The following is a 14,153-nucleotide window of genomic DNA, read 5'->3' on the forward strand; positions in this document are numbered from 1 at the left end:
GCGGATGCCCACACACCCTGAATGGCTTTACATGGGCAGTTTTTAGAAAAGAAAACATTCTGTGGGTCTTGTCTCTCTCTCTCAGGGCTGTTCTGGATCCCGGAGGCCCTGCTGCTCTTGTGTCTGTGGGTGTCTCTTCTCCGCCAGACAGTGGGAATCTGGGAGGAAGCCTGGAGAGTGGGGGGTGGGCAAGAAGGTGCGCGTGTGGCGAGGGCAGGAAGAGTCAAAGCCCGGGTCATCCCAGCACAGACCCATGAGTCTCATGAACCCCAAGCAGGGCATATACAAAGAAAACTGCACAGAGGCACGTTCAACTCAAACGGCTGAAATAGAGTTAAAGAGACAATCTTAAAAGTAGGCAAAGGAACAAGGGCATCTTCAACAAAACAACAAAAACATTTTCATCAGAAACAGCCAGCCAGAGAACCATGGAATGGGATCTAAAATGTTGAAAGAAACACATGCCAACCAAGAAATCTCTAGTGAAAGTACAAAGAGAACCGGTGGGGGGTGGGGCAGAGGAAGAAGCAGACTCCCTACAGAGCAGGGAGCCCAAGAAGGGACTGGATCCCCAGAACCTGGGGATCATGACCTGTGCTGAAGGCAGACGCTTAACTAACTGAGCCAGCCAGGCACCCTTAAAAATTTCTTTAAAGACTGTTGGCTGTTTAGGGGTGCCTAAACAGAACTTTGGCTCAGGTCATGATCTCAGGCTCCTGGGGATCAAGCCCCGCATTGGGTTCTCTGTTCAGTGGGGAGCCTGCTTCCCCTCTCTCTCTGCCTGCCTCTCTGCTTACTTGTGATCTCTCTCTCTCTCTGTCAAATAAATAAATAAAATATCTTTAAAATAAATAAATAAAGATTGTTGGCTGTTTAAAACAAAAATGATAAACAATTTACATGGGATTTATTGCACATACAGAAAAAGTATTTAGTAGCAGCTCAAAGGACAGGAAGAGCAGTTCAATTTGCACTCTGTGAAGCATTTCAATTTGCACGCCGTGAAGCAGTACAATATAAACTGAAGGAAGACTATTACCAGCTATATTTGTGTGCCGAAATGTCTAAAATAACCATTAAAATAATACAAAGAAATATAATACCTATTTGATACTCATGACAACCGGTTAGACCATTGTGGGCAGACAGTTACTATCCAATTTAAGAAAGATAAAGAAACTCCGGCTTGGAGAGCCTAAAGCTTTGCCCAAGGTGGCCGGATAGGAAATATGTACCCCAGAATTCAACCCAAGTTTTTGGACCCTCCAAGCCTCTCCTATCATTCCAAGAGTCAAGAAACTTTCTCCATACAGAGCCAGATGATAAATTATTTTAGGTTCTGTGAGCCATAGGATTTCTGTCACAGTTTCTCAACTCTTTGCAAAAGCAGCCACAGACCAATATATATGCAATTCAGCGTGGCGAGTGTTCCAATAAAACTTTATTTATAAAAATAGGCAATGGGCCATATTTGGCCAATGGGCTGCAGTTGGCCAATCTCCGCATGAGTTCACCATCCGGTTTCTTTTTAGTTGTGGCCCACAAAGAGGGTCCCGAACAACAGACATAGTCAACTGGCTGTTGACCCCATCCCTCTCCCCTTCCTGGCTCCCTTGGGCCTGGCTCCAACATTATGGTAAAGAGAACACAGCTCCTTTTCATTTCTGCCCCAGGCGAAATATCCAAGTAAAGGCCAGTGACTTCTGGGCCCCGACTGCGGCATCACATTGTGCTCCCTCAACTTTCCTTCTTTCTAGGCTTAAAATAAACGATGGAGCCTCCTCCAGCAGCCCCTCATTCCCTTCTCACAGCTGTCTCCACATGGCATTTTGCTTTGAAGCTCCCTCCCCAGCAGACTTCCCGCCCTTGGGCTAAGTTCCGTTCTTGACAATCTAGACTAGGTTTGCGACAGACTGTGGGCTCCAGGAGTGCCCCATGATGAACCCTCCACCCCAAGCTTGTGGTAGCTCAGGCCAGAGGGGCCAGAACTGAAGCCTTAGCCTTAGCCCTCACCAAGAGGCTGCAAGAAATCATCCAAATGTTATGCTTTTGTTCCCTGCCAAGAAATCCACAGACTGTCATTTTGGGCTATGCAGGAGTTTTCAATTTACAAAATATCCCCAGACTATTTTCAGCAGTCTTCCCGCCCAGGACACCCATCTCATCTACCAGCTGGCATCACTGGGTCAATTTTGTAATTAAGGAAATCAAAGTCTTGGATGTCCTTAACAGTTTGCTCAAGGTCATGGAGCCTGCTTGGAGCCAGAATCAGAATTCAAAGTTGTCCTGTGCCACTAAGTTTCACCCAAAAGTCTGTGACCACTTCTTGACCCTTGGAATCACATTAAGACTTTGGACCAATGTTGAAGGTCGGTCTTTTAGCTCTTCTGACCTGTTGATTAGGACTTTCTAAGCTGAGAGGCACTGTAGGAAAGATTTCACTTAGGGGCTGAGGGGCAAAGCCACTGATCACCTCTATAACATATTTATATGAATAAGAAAAACTGTCTGCTCTGGGCATTCATAGTCCTATGGGTACATGGCTTGGCCACTTGGCCCCTGACTAGATACCTTTGTGCAGTCTACAACCTATACAACCATACCTGTAACCTTACAGAAGAGGCAGCCTAGGCATTTTAAACTTGTTCCACTATCCCAGGGGGGAAAAAAAATAGATGGGCACCTTTGTGGCTGGTCTCCAGGAGCCATGCCACCACCCAAATGCTGGATTGTTAGGCCATTTCCAGATTGCCCCATAGAAGCCTCTCCACGGGCCATGCAGGGTGAGATGCTCTCTTGCAACCCACTTCAGCGATCATACCCCAGTGGAATGGACCTGTTGCCAGGGGTGTGGGGAAGGATGGAAGGGTAGGGAGCTAGTGTTTGCTAAGCACTTGCTATGTACCAGAGCCCACTCCTCACCGCCCCCCCAGACTGGTGGTCGCCCTGTGGATGGAGCGGGCTGGGGGTGTGGAATTGTGAGGAAGTAGATGGAGCCCCGGGCCAGGCTGGGTGGGTCATGATTGGCTTTTTTTGTTTTAGTATTCGGCATTATACACTTTCCAAAATGTAAGCATTTGAGGAAACATTCAGAAAAAGCGCATGTCCCAAGGGTACACCACCATTAATTCCCATAAACTCTGCAATCAACCCCCAGATCGTGAGACAGAACTCAAGAGCACTCACCTCCGGACATTGACGGGTGGGTGACACCTCCAAGCCTCGGTTTGTTCATCTGTAAAGTGGGGTCCTGCTTGTTGAGACCCCCACAGGGTGAGGATTAAATGGGATAAAGCATGTAATCGTGAGAGTACTAGCTAATTCGAAGCCGTTTCACGTACCTTAGACTCCTCAGGACGACGTCAAGGCTGGAACTGTTACCCTGTCCCTTAGGGGAGGACACAAGCCTCAGGAAGGGTAAGTCACCTGCCAAGCTCTCAGGGTCAGGAAAGCATGGAGCTGGGCCTCCAGCCGAGCCGAGTTCCAGAGTCCTCTGTCTCACCTGCTGGGGCCAGCTGTCTGGTTGTGTCTGGCACAAAATCAGTGATGGATACACATTGGCCACTCCGAGTGTGTCCTGATTATTATTACTTGCTTTTATGAACAATACGGAGGAAGGCAGCCCACACAATTTGATGGCTCTGGGGATGGTGGCCCACGCAAGACCTGGGAAAGATGGCGGGGGACTTTGTGTGTCATGGTCCACCGTGGCCCCTACCTCGGCCACTTCCTTGACTGACAGCTGTGACCTGGACCCCTTCTCATGACTAAAAGGCCTTCCCCGCGGCCCCCTAGTCACAGGGCTGCCAGGCTAGTCCTCTATCAGGCAAAAATAAATGTCTGGGACGCCCTCCCCTGGAGCAGGGCCCTTGGCTTTGTGGTGAATGTATGTGTTGTGTATTTTGTGTGTGTGATGTGTGTATGTGTGTGTGGTATATGCACTGTGTGTGTGCGGTATGGGTGTATATGTATGTGTGTATGTAGTGTGTGTGTGGTGTGGTATGTGGTGTGTGTATGTGTGTGCATGTGGTATGTGGTGTGTGTGTGTGTGTGGTGTGAGTGTGTGTGTGTATGTATGTGTGTATGTGGTGTGTGTGTGTGGTATGTGGTGTGTGTATGTGTGTACATGTGGTATGTAGTATGTGGATGTGTGTGTGTGTGCTATGTGGTGTGTGTGTGTGTGTGTGGTGTGGTATTTGGTCTGTGTGTATGTGGTGTGTGTGGGTGTGTATGTGGTGTGTGGGGGGGTATAGTATGTGGTGTGGTGTGTGTGTGTGTGTGTGTGGTGTGGTATTTGGTCTGTGTGTATGTGGTGTGTGTGGGTGTGTATGTGGTGTGTGTGGGGGTATAGTATGTGGTGTGGTGTGTGTGTGTGTGTGTGAGTGTGTGGGTATGTATGTGTGTACATGGTGTGTGTGGGGGGTGTGGTACGTGGCGTTTGTGTAGTGTGGTGGGGTGTGGTACGTGGTGTGTGTGTAGTGTGGTGTGGTGTGAGAGTGTGTGTATGTGTGTGGAGGTGGAGGCAGGGCGTGGGCTGAGACGTCTGGCTCCAGAAGCAGACACAGTCACACACTCAGGGATGTGCCGCATTTCCACACCGAATGAACAACCGTGACCCTTCTGAAGCAGGAATCTGAAGAATTTCCCAGGTTCCCCGCAGGGCGTCTGAGAAGCCTGCCTTTCTCTACCTCTCAAAATGTCCCACATCCTCCAAACCAACAAAACATTCCAAACGGCCTCCACAAATGAACGTGTGAGTCCCCCAGAGGGACTTGGGGACCAACCTTTGCAGTAAAAATCGGCCACACACAGGATGGCACGTGGCAGGTCTGCGATTTCACGCACTTCCGTGGAGCGAGGCCCCGGGCAGGGGGCAGAGCGGGCCTTGGCAGGGCAGGGGAGGGACGGGTCTGTGACAGCAAGCGCGCGGCTGGCAGCTCTCCCCAGCTGAGAGGACAAAGAGAGTTGTCCCCCAGGAGAGGTCTGGAAGCTTCAAGGACATGGAAGATCAGGAAGAAGCGCACTGACAAGAGTTTGGGGGTGAAGACTTCTGGGGCGGGCAGAAGGCAGCTAGCTGCCCACCACACTCTTGGGTGTCCCCCTCCCCCCAGGCAGGGTGGCAGCCAGGAAGTGGGGGCAGCCGGGACCACACTTCCCAGCTCCCCGGAGGCCAGGAGAGGGTGGGCGGAAGAGATCCATGCCCCTTCCAGACCTGGCACGTAAACGCCTCCCTGGGAAACACCATCCTGCTCTCCCCTCTTCCCTGCAGGCCGGATGTCAACGTCCTGGGCGACCTTGAGAGCCGGGGCTTGAACCTGATGGAGCCTGCCTCCCCCTGGGGCCCTCCGTGAAGTTGCATCTGGTGGAACAGAGCTCGTACCCTGTTCCTTCTCCAGAGAATTAGATTTCTGGGAATGAGAAAGAAGGTTTGCTGTGAGACCGTGGAGGTTTAGGGCTTTCGATGTTATACTTAGATTATCAGTTAGATGATACCTAAAATTTGTTATCGCTGAAGATAAAAAGCAGACAAGCAAGATAACCAGCAGGCAGGCCAGGTATTGGTGCTCAGGGAGGGTGGGGCAGGCGGTAATGAGGTAAACAGGTAGCTTAGAGGTCTGGTACACTCCCCGAGGGGCACCTAGAAGGTCTATTGTGTTCACAGAGAGGTTTGCTCATCACTTAGCATGTTTGCCCATGACGGAGATGGTAATCGCCATGTCTAAGTCCCACAGGCCGGGGGGTATACAAACAACAGAAATGTACTCCTCTCGGTTCTGGAAACAGAAGCCTGAGACCGGGGCGCCACCACGGCTGAGCTCCCTTTCTGGGTTGCAGACTCCTGACCTCTCCTTGTCCCCCACCATGAACCCCTCCACCTCCCCCACCAGAAAGTAGGGACGGGAGCCTAGTGGCTAGCTCTCTGAGACTCCTCCGAGGGCAGGGCTGCCACTTACGGGGGCCCCGCCCTCGTGACCCCTTCAGACCCCGTCACTTCCCAGAGGCCCACATCCTAGCCCCATTACTTGGCGAGGGGTAGGCTTTCAACATACACACTTGTGGGGGACATAAAGATTCAGTTCATAATAGAAGACGTGGGGATGTCTGGGTGGCTCAGTTAAGCATCTGCCTTCGGCTCAGGTTAAGATCTCAGGGTCCTGGGATCGAGCCCTGCATCAGGCACCCTGCCCAGCGGGGAGCCTGCTTCTCCCTCTCCCTCTGCCACTCCCTCCTCCTGTCATGCTCGCTCGCTCTGTCTCAGGTCCCCCCCCCCCCCTCTCTCTCCAATAAATATAATCTTAAAAAAAAAAAAAACCAACAAAACTAAGATGTTAACTGACAACTAAGGGGTTAATCGGTAGGGAATACTGGAAATATGTGGTGACACTTGGCTCAGGCCCTGCTTCTCAGCTGCTTCTCCCAGCCTGTCTCTGCACAGCAGCCCCCCCCCCCCCCACTGACAGCGAGCCCCCTCGGGCCCCACCCTGGCTCTGCTTCTAGGGGGCGCCTCTCTTTTCCTGATGAGTGACACGCCAGATGCAGCCAATGACATCACTCCTTGGGTCGTCCTGCCTCGCCGATTAACCCCACCGTGTTCAGTACCCCCCGCGCCCTCATGCTCCCCGCCACCTCCCCATCTGAGGAAGCAGAATCCCCCCCCCCAGGACATGGTTCTCTCCCTGTCCCGTGGGGAGCCCATGGGGTGTGGTGGTGGGGGTTCTCTGGAAGGAGCCAGGGCCAGCCAAGGTCAGTGATCCCTTCTGCTGTGCGTGGAAACAAGCTAGGGAAGGTGGTGCCCTCGGCCACCATGAGGCCTGCCCAGGCCAGGTCTCCCCTAGTAACTTCCTTGGGATTTTCCTAGCAGTGTGTGGGGTTGAACCAAGTTGACTCCCTGACTTCTAGGTCCCAGTGATGGGGCCCAAAAGCAGCTCCCTCTGTCTGCCAGAGGTGATGGTCCCTTGGAGTGGTCAGTGCCAGGCTCAGAGTGAGCCCAGACTTTGCAGCGGGCCCTCGCTGAGTTGGGTGCCTTGGGACACCTGGGGTACCCTCATGCAGCTGTGCACCTCCAGTGGGCTGACCTCCCCGGCCACAGGTCAACAAGTGTGGGCTGCATGGTTTCTAGGGGGCCCTGGGTTCATGGGAGAGAAAGCCAGGACTGTCTTGGAAAATCCAGGAGGTGAATGGGCCAGCTTGCATAAAGTCTTTTGGGCAGCGGTGTGGGGAGCAGGGTCAGAGTTCTGGCTCTCCAGTGTGAGATGAGCAAGGCCCCTCCGGTGGTAAAGCTCGTAGAACAGGGCCTGCCACATCATTAGCTCACAGTAAGTAGTAAATGTTATCACTGCTGATATTGGGGGATCCCAGACCATGGCTCTTACATCCTGGGTGTCCAGGCCAGGCAACGCTCTTGCAGAGTCCTAGTGAGAACGGGAATTTAAGTTCAGGGCTTGAGGCTGGGGGAGGTGAGTCAGATGTGCTGGGTCCCCGGCCAGCTGGGTGACTTCAGCGGGCCTGGTCACCACCTCCCCTGCAGGGCCTCACGATCCCTGCCTGCCTCCCCCAGGCGGGCGGGCTCAGAGGTATCATGGACGCCTGGAGGGGCCCCACCCTTGGATCTGGGCCTCTGCCTCCGGGACTGGCCTTTCTCCTTCCAGGCTCTCCCCTTCCCGCTGGCCCCAGCACTGCCCACCCTCCCACCCTTGGGGGATGCCCGCCCCACTCACTGTTGGTCATCCCAGATTCCAAACCCCAGACTCATCAGCTTGGACGAGAGCCTTCAGCCGCCCACCCTTGGAGGGTCGGACGGGGACCCAGCCCATGAAGCAGATGTTTTCCGCTCCTCAGTCTCCGAGGGAGGAAGGGGAGAGCAGACTCTTCTCGTTTTGCCTACCCTGTGCCTTCCCTTGACCTCTAGGGTGCGGTGGGGCTCGTCCATTGGGATGATTGATGTCCTGAATTGACTTCTGCCGCTGCGAGCACCAGGCTTGCCCTACAATGCAGGGGAGGGGTGCTGCGAGGGGAATGGGCCCAGATCGGAGTCGAGATACTTCATCATGTACAGCCATGGTCTCAAGCAAGTCTCAGCCCGTCTGAGCCACAGTTTTGTCATCAGCAGAAGGGGGATGAGAAGGCCCCCTGACGGGTCTTGTCTACCGCTCGGAGGGCCAGCAGCGCTGCCCCGAGCCGCACAGCGTATTGGCACAAGGCAAGCCAGGGGCAGCTGGGCCTGTTTAGACTCCGCCCCACATTCCACGTCTCCTGGGAGTCTGGCTGCTGATCTAGAGCCTTTCCTCTCCTACAGGCGCGCTGCTTCCTGGGCTCCGAGGGTCACCTCCTCTCCCCTGGGGGCACCAACCCCCATCAATCCCCTTCATGGGCTAGCTGCTGATGTCCCCTCTCCGGAGACTTTCCTTGAGCTGAGGCGAGTCCCTTCACCCCCAGATGCCCAGGAGTTATCATCCTCACCCCCCAGAAGTGACCCGAGGCCAGCGATGGACCGATGCAAGAAATTCACAAAAGCCCAACCCCTTCTGCAAGGAGGGACACGCCCGCAGGGCCACACACATGCCAGAGCTCCAGTTCAGAATTCTCTGGATATAAAGAGCAAGAACGAGCCCCAGGGCATCCCACTTCTTGCCTCACAGGTCAGCAGGTGGGTGCCTCGGGGTGGGGAGGGGAAGCCGGGGCCGGGGGCTGGTCCGGGCTCTGGCAGCTCCTAGGGCTATGACTTAGGGAGTCATGACTTGGGCTTCTTTCCTTATTGATAGGAAGTGGGTCATAATTCCCATTTGGTTGCTTCGATGTGGGAAGGTCAGAGTCGTGGCAATGGTGTGCGCAAGATGACCCTGTAAGCCTGACCTCTCCCAGGAGAACGAAGGCCGAGGAGGGCACTGGCGGGGAGGCCAGCTGGGGCAGGAACCCCGCCTTCTTTGGCCTGTGGTCCCAAACGACCCATCAGCGAAAAACTTCTGATGTCCTGCTTTCGGTTTGGAGGCCATCTTGCCTGGGCACTGGTCTGCTAAGAGGCCCCTGGGCCACGAAAGGCCCATCAGAGTCTCTGGTGGACTTTTCCACGTGGCCTCCAATCTTGTCCAGCTCACACCACTGGGCCATTGCTCCCAGCAGCCTCAGGCCACCGATCAGGAAACCCCAGGCTAAGGCAGGTACACAGTAAGGATGATGACAGCTGCACACAGTCAAGAGGCCCTCCTGCCCCCACCCCCCCACCCCAGCACATCACAGGCTTCCCTTCCAGGAGCTGCTGTGGAGGAAAGGGCTCAGAGGCCACTCCGGAAACCTACTCCAGGTGCCACAGGCAGGCCACCTCACCTGAACCGGATTTGATCTAAGGGCTGAAGCTAGGCTCATGGGTATGGTTTCCAGTTCTTGGCTTTTTGTCCTTGACTGCATTTTTTCCCATGTCACAATCCCGTGTGTCCTGGGACAAAAGTGACTGGCCAGCGTGGGACCAGAAGAAGGCTGGGAGCTTCCTGGACTCTTGCCAGACTGTGGCCTGGGCTCCCACTTAAAGAAAAGAGGGTCCCCAGCACCAAAGAGAGGTCACCGTCCCCCAGATGAAGCTCCAAGACACTAACCAGCAGGCACGGATTTATGGAAGCACATAATACAAAGGTTTCAGGACAGGAGGAGAAAATACCAAATAATAGGGCTGATTCTACCCAACGGGATTAAAATTCCTCCAAGATTACTGCTTAAGTCTTTTTCCTCAATAGGCCTAGGATGTGTATTTTTCTGAAAGTTCCCTTCTTTCTGACCAAAGATAATCCCATTCTAGACCATTAGCGTGTTTTTACTCAGGCAAGATTACTCATTATGGCCCATTCTCTCTCTCTTTCTTTTTTTAAGCTTTTATTTATTTGACAGAGATCACAAGTTAGCAGAAAGGTAGGCAGAGCAGAGAGCCTGATTAGGGGCTCGATCCCAGGACCCTGTGATCATGAACTGAGCCTAAAGCAGAGGCTTAACCCACTGAGTCACCCCCAGTCGCCCTGGGCCATTCTCTTTTATCGAGAGCTTATTCTGTGCCCCGTTCTTTTTTATTTTTTTATTTTATTTTATTTTATTTTTAGATAATATTTATTTATTTATTTATTTGACAGACAGAGATCACAAGCAGGCAGAGAGAGAGAGAGGAGGAAGCAGGCTCCCTGCTGAGCAGAGAGCCCGACGCGGGGCTCGATCCCAGGACTCTGAGATCATGACCTGAGCCGAAGGCAGCGGCTTAACCCACTGAGCCACCCAGGTGCCCCCTTTTTTTTTTTTTTAAAGATTTTATTTATTTATTTGTCAGAGAGAGAGCGAGCGAGAGCGAGCATAGGCAGAGTGGCAGGCAGAGTCAGAGGGAGAAGCAGGCTCCCTGCAGAGCAAGGAGCCGGATGTGGGACTCGATCCCAGGACGCTGGGATCATGACCTGAGCCGAAGGCAGCTGCTTAACCAACTGAGCCACCCAGGCGTCCCTGTGCCCCGTTCTTGACACACATTCCCTCACTTCACTCTCATACCCCAAGGCCCGGTTTTTACTCCTGTTTTATTGTTGAGAAAACAAGAGATTCACTGAGGTTTCAAGGGACAGAGTCACGTGGTCGCAAGGCTCCAGAACCCTGGTTTGGCCGACTCCAGGCTCACGTTCTTGGTGGCCATATTGGGACACCCACTGAGGACCGGAGAGTTCCATGAAGGGAACGTTACCTTCTGTTCTGCAAGATTCTGAGGCTGAGAGATGGTCGGGAGGGTCACGCACCTGCCCACCCTGAGGGGCTGCAAACACCAGCTTCGTGGGGCTGCTTTCTGTTTCTTTAGATTCTACTGCATCCAACAAAGAACCTACGTTTTCCTAGTTGGGGACACATCCCAGCTGGCAACTTGCTACGGTGGGAGAAAAAAAGAAAAAGAAAAATCAAGGGGGAGAGGACTTGAGCTCATTCGGATCTTCACAAAAATTGTACGTTTTGGTATCTTCCCCCCCATTACTGAAATACCACATGGCCCGTACAAGTTGGAATATGCCAAAAACGTAAAGAGAAGGAAAAAATGACTCGTAGGACTCTCAACCAATGATTTGTGGGCAAACTTCCTTCTCTCTCTGTAAAGGTTGGAATTTAAAAAAATTATGGTCAGGATCACATTGTGTAAATATACTGATTTATTCATGAGAAAAAGGTCATGTTACATTTTTTAAAAAATAAACCACCTTTGACTGCACCCTATTTTCCTTAACCAGCTCCCCAAGCGTGGGTAATTAAGTTGGGAGGAAGCATGTCTAAGCCTTTGCCCAGCTCATTTACTGTTTTAGGGTCTCAGGGATCAATTTCATTTTCCTTGGCGGATGGTTGGCACCTAGCGCGGCGGCACTTCCCTGCCACGCAGCCTCCTAGGAGCTGCTTTCCCTATGCATAAACTCTCTCCACTCATTCCCCTCCCATTGCCCATGAACCTGGGCGTTCCACCAGTTTGGCAATAACTTCCACCTCCAGCCCGATGGAACCCACACCCTGAGCTCTCGGAAGGAACCCACCTGTGTCCAGGGCTGTGACTTCCCGGCTTTACAGAAGGGAGGCCTCCACAGGGGAGAGGCCAGGCCAGACTCTGCTCAGAATGTCGGATTTTGGCCAACATCTCAATTTCCTGACTGTGGCACTTTGGGCCAAGATGGGCAAATATGGGGGTGAGGGAGAAGGAGTGGGGGGGCCGGGCAAACACAGCGGGGGTGTATCCGGGGATCTGGAGGCCAGAGATGTGGGTTTGGATCCCAGTTCGCCTTTTCTGCTGTGGAAACTGAGCAAGGTGTTGAATCCCAGAGCCTGGGTTTCTTTGTATTTACCAGAGGATAATTCCTTCCCTGTAGGGTTTTTGTGAGAGTTCCATGAAGTAATACATGTGAACTTGTTGGGTCCGGTTTTTGACCTAATCAAGGCAGTTAATAAAGGACTGAGATCATTCCCCACACCACCTCCCTACCCCCCAGGGATTAGCATTCTGTTCCATTGTTCTTTATACCAACCATCTCTCAGAGCACCAAGGAGCTCTTGTTTTCAAAAGGCTTATCCTCTTGCAGAAAAAGTTCTCCAAAGCCATGGCGGGTCAGTCCAGTAGCCTTGAGGCTTTAATGGCCTGTGGCTCTGGCCAGATTTTGTGCAGATAAAGGGCTCCCTGCCCTATCCTGTTGATGGTTTCAAGGCCACTCCGCTTACTTTAGGAAGAAAACAGGACAACAGAGCAGAAACACTCAAGGTTCCCTCCCTGTATCAAATTTCTGCATCTACTTGCTTATATCATATACACATGTGGAATAGGATATGTATACCTAGGTGGGCTCTGGGAGCATCTTGAATACCTGCTGGAAAGTTCTGGCCCCTGCCTTCCACTCTGGGCCTGGTCCTTCCCAGCTCTGCTCCTTCAGGCTCGGGTCCCACACCAGACTCATCCCAGTGAAGCAGAAGAGGGAGAGGAAGGACTCGACATTACGGTTCAGATCCATCAAGTAGCCCAGTGGTTCTGGAACTGTGCTGCCTGTTAGAATCACCCATACGGCTTTTACGGTTCCCTGATGCCCAAGCACACCTAAGATCCATTACATCAGAATATTTGGGCATGGGGACCGGGCAGGGCATCAAATTGAACATCTAGGAAGCAGTAACTTAACCACTGTGGCTAACGAGCCTGGACCAGGTTTTTTGTCTACCACAAAAGGGACTTAGGTCAGTCCCCCCACACCTCACTTTGGAACTTTCCGTGTGGAAGCAGGCACATGGCCGATGCTTCCGATGATAATGAAACCCCTCGATCTGCTCCTGATTAACTCCCAGAATAGGAAATATGGCGCCCAGTCCAAGATCACACATAGGTCCCCAAGTCATACATGACACGCATTTTATTGCAATAAAAAAGGTCATGTGTTAGCTGCCCGACGACAGCCACATCTGAGGCTACTTCAGAAAAACGGCATCAGGAAACAAATAGAGGTTTTCAGTGGCACAGAATGGCTGGATTCTCTCCCACTGGCCCATTAAGTATGAATCAGCGGCTCAGGCCAGTTCTGAGAAGGGCACCTAACTGCTGACTTCACAGAAAACTGGATTACCGTAATGCACCGACAACGGCAGTCTGTTCCTGGTCACCTCCTGGGCAGCCAGGTGGCAGCAGCTTGAACATGGAGGCAGTGCCCAGTGCTTCTGGCCCACTGGCCCAAGGCGAGCGAGCTCATGCTAATACCCAGCGCGGGGGCCCACGTCAACGGCGGGGCCATCCGGGGCACACATGAGCAGACTCCCCGTGGGGCTGCGGTATGCCCTGGGCCGGGTTCCAGCTGAGCTCAGAACCGGCGTGGTTCTGCTACACCAAGCAGCACATCTGACAACCTGGCGGAGGGTGGAGGTGGTGCTTCACCCGGATCTGGCATCAGAGCTGGCCCGGCAGTGGGGACAACTGTGGAGGGACCTGCCCCGCCTGCCTTCGGGTGCAAAGCAGCTTCTGCAGACCATCTTGAATATTTGGACATGATCCCCATGGCTCCTCCGTCCAGCTGGAAAGCGAGGGGACCATCTGCCACAATGCCCAGGCTGTCACCTGTCCAACACTGGCTGTCCTTGCTGCTCCTGTGCCTGTGGGTCCTCAGTTTACCGTCATGTCCCTGGAGTGTGCAATTTCTAGGAGTCAGAGCTCCCAGGCTGCTTGCCGCGTTCATTCTCACTTGCTTCTCTTCTCGCCTTCCTGCAGACACCCAGGAAATACCCAGCAGTTCCTCTGGTGGCTTCCTCCACCTGCAGCGGCTGCCCGAGCCCTCCATCTCCGCTCCTCTGCCCACACCCAGCCTCACCCCTGCGCCAGGCCCCACTGCACAGGCTCACTGCCCAAGCCTGACCCAGCAGAGCGCGGAGGTAAACATTCAAGACGTCAGTGGCTGCCGGGCCCTGGGCCCCAGCACAGACCTCCTTCCTCAGGGGCGCCCCCTGCAGTCAGTCCTGCACCAGGAAGTTGATGAGGGCTGTTCTGGGGGACAGGAAAGCCTTCTTGATGCTTCGCCCCTGCAAGAGCCTGACACCCAGCTCGCTTTGGAGGACGAGCTCATGGACTTTGTCCTGGTCCTGCGCGACGCCCTGGGGCACCGGGATCTTGCCATGGTGTTTGTTGTTGATCT

The 14,153-nt window shown here is 53.3% G+C and overlaps 1 protein-coding gene across 4 annotated transcripts in view; it reads right to left on the reverse strand.

Moving 5' to 3' along the window:
* Window positions 1-12,869: 12,869 nt before the first annotated feature.
* The window catches only part of LARS2 (leucyl-tRNA synthetase 2, mitochondrial), a 149,298-nt gene continuing 148,014 nt past the window's right edge, over window positions 12,870-14,153 (reverse strand). For 2 of the 4 annotated variants that reach the window (XM_082705646.1, XM_082705647.1), the window contains exons 21-22: window positions 13,945-14,151; window positions 12,870-13,726 (exon numbers count right to left, since the gene is read on the reverse strand). In XM_082705646.1, the coding sequence (XP_082561772.1) occupies window positions 13,972-14,151 (180 nt within the window). In that variant the 3' untranslated portion in view covers window positions 12,870-13,726; window positions 13,945-13,971. Of the gene's footprint in view, window positions 14,152-14,153 lie in introns of all 4 variants that reach the window. The other 2 variants (XM_082705644.1, XM_082705645.1) reach the window with 1 other exon arrangement.

Source organism: Mustela nivalis, assembly GCF_964662115.1.
Source record: "Mustela nivalis genome assembly, chromosome: 1".
Classification (NCBI taxonomy): Eukaryota; Metazoa; Chordata; class Mammalia; order Carnivora; family Mustelidae; genus Mustela; species Mustela nivalis.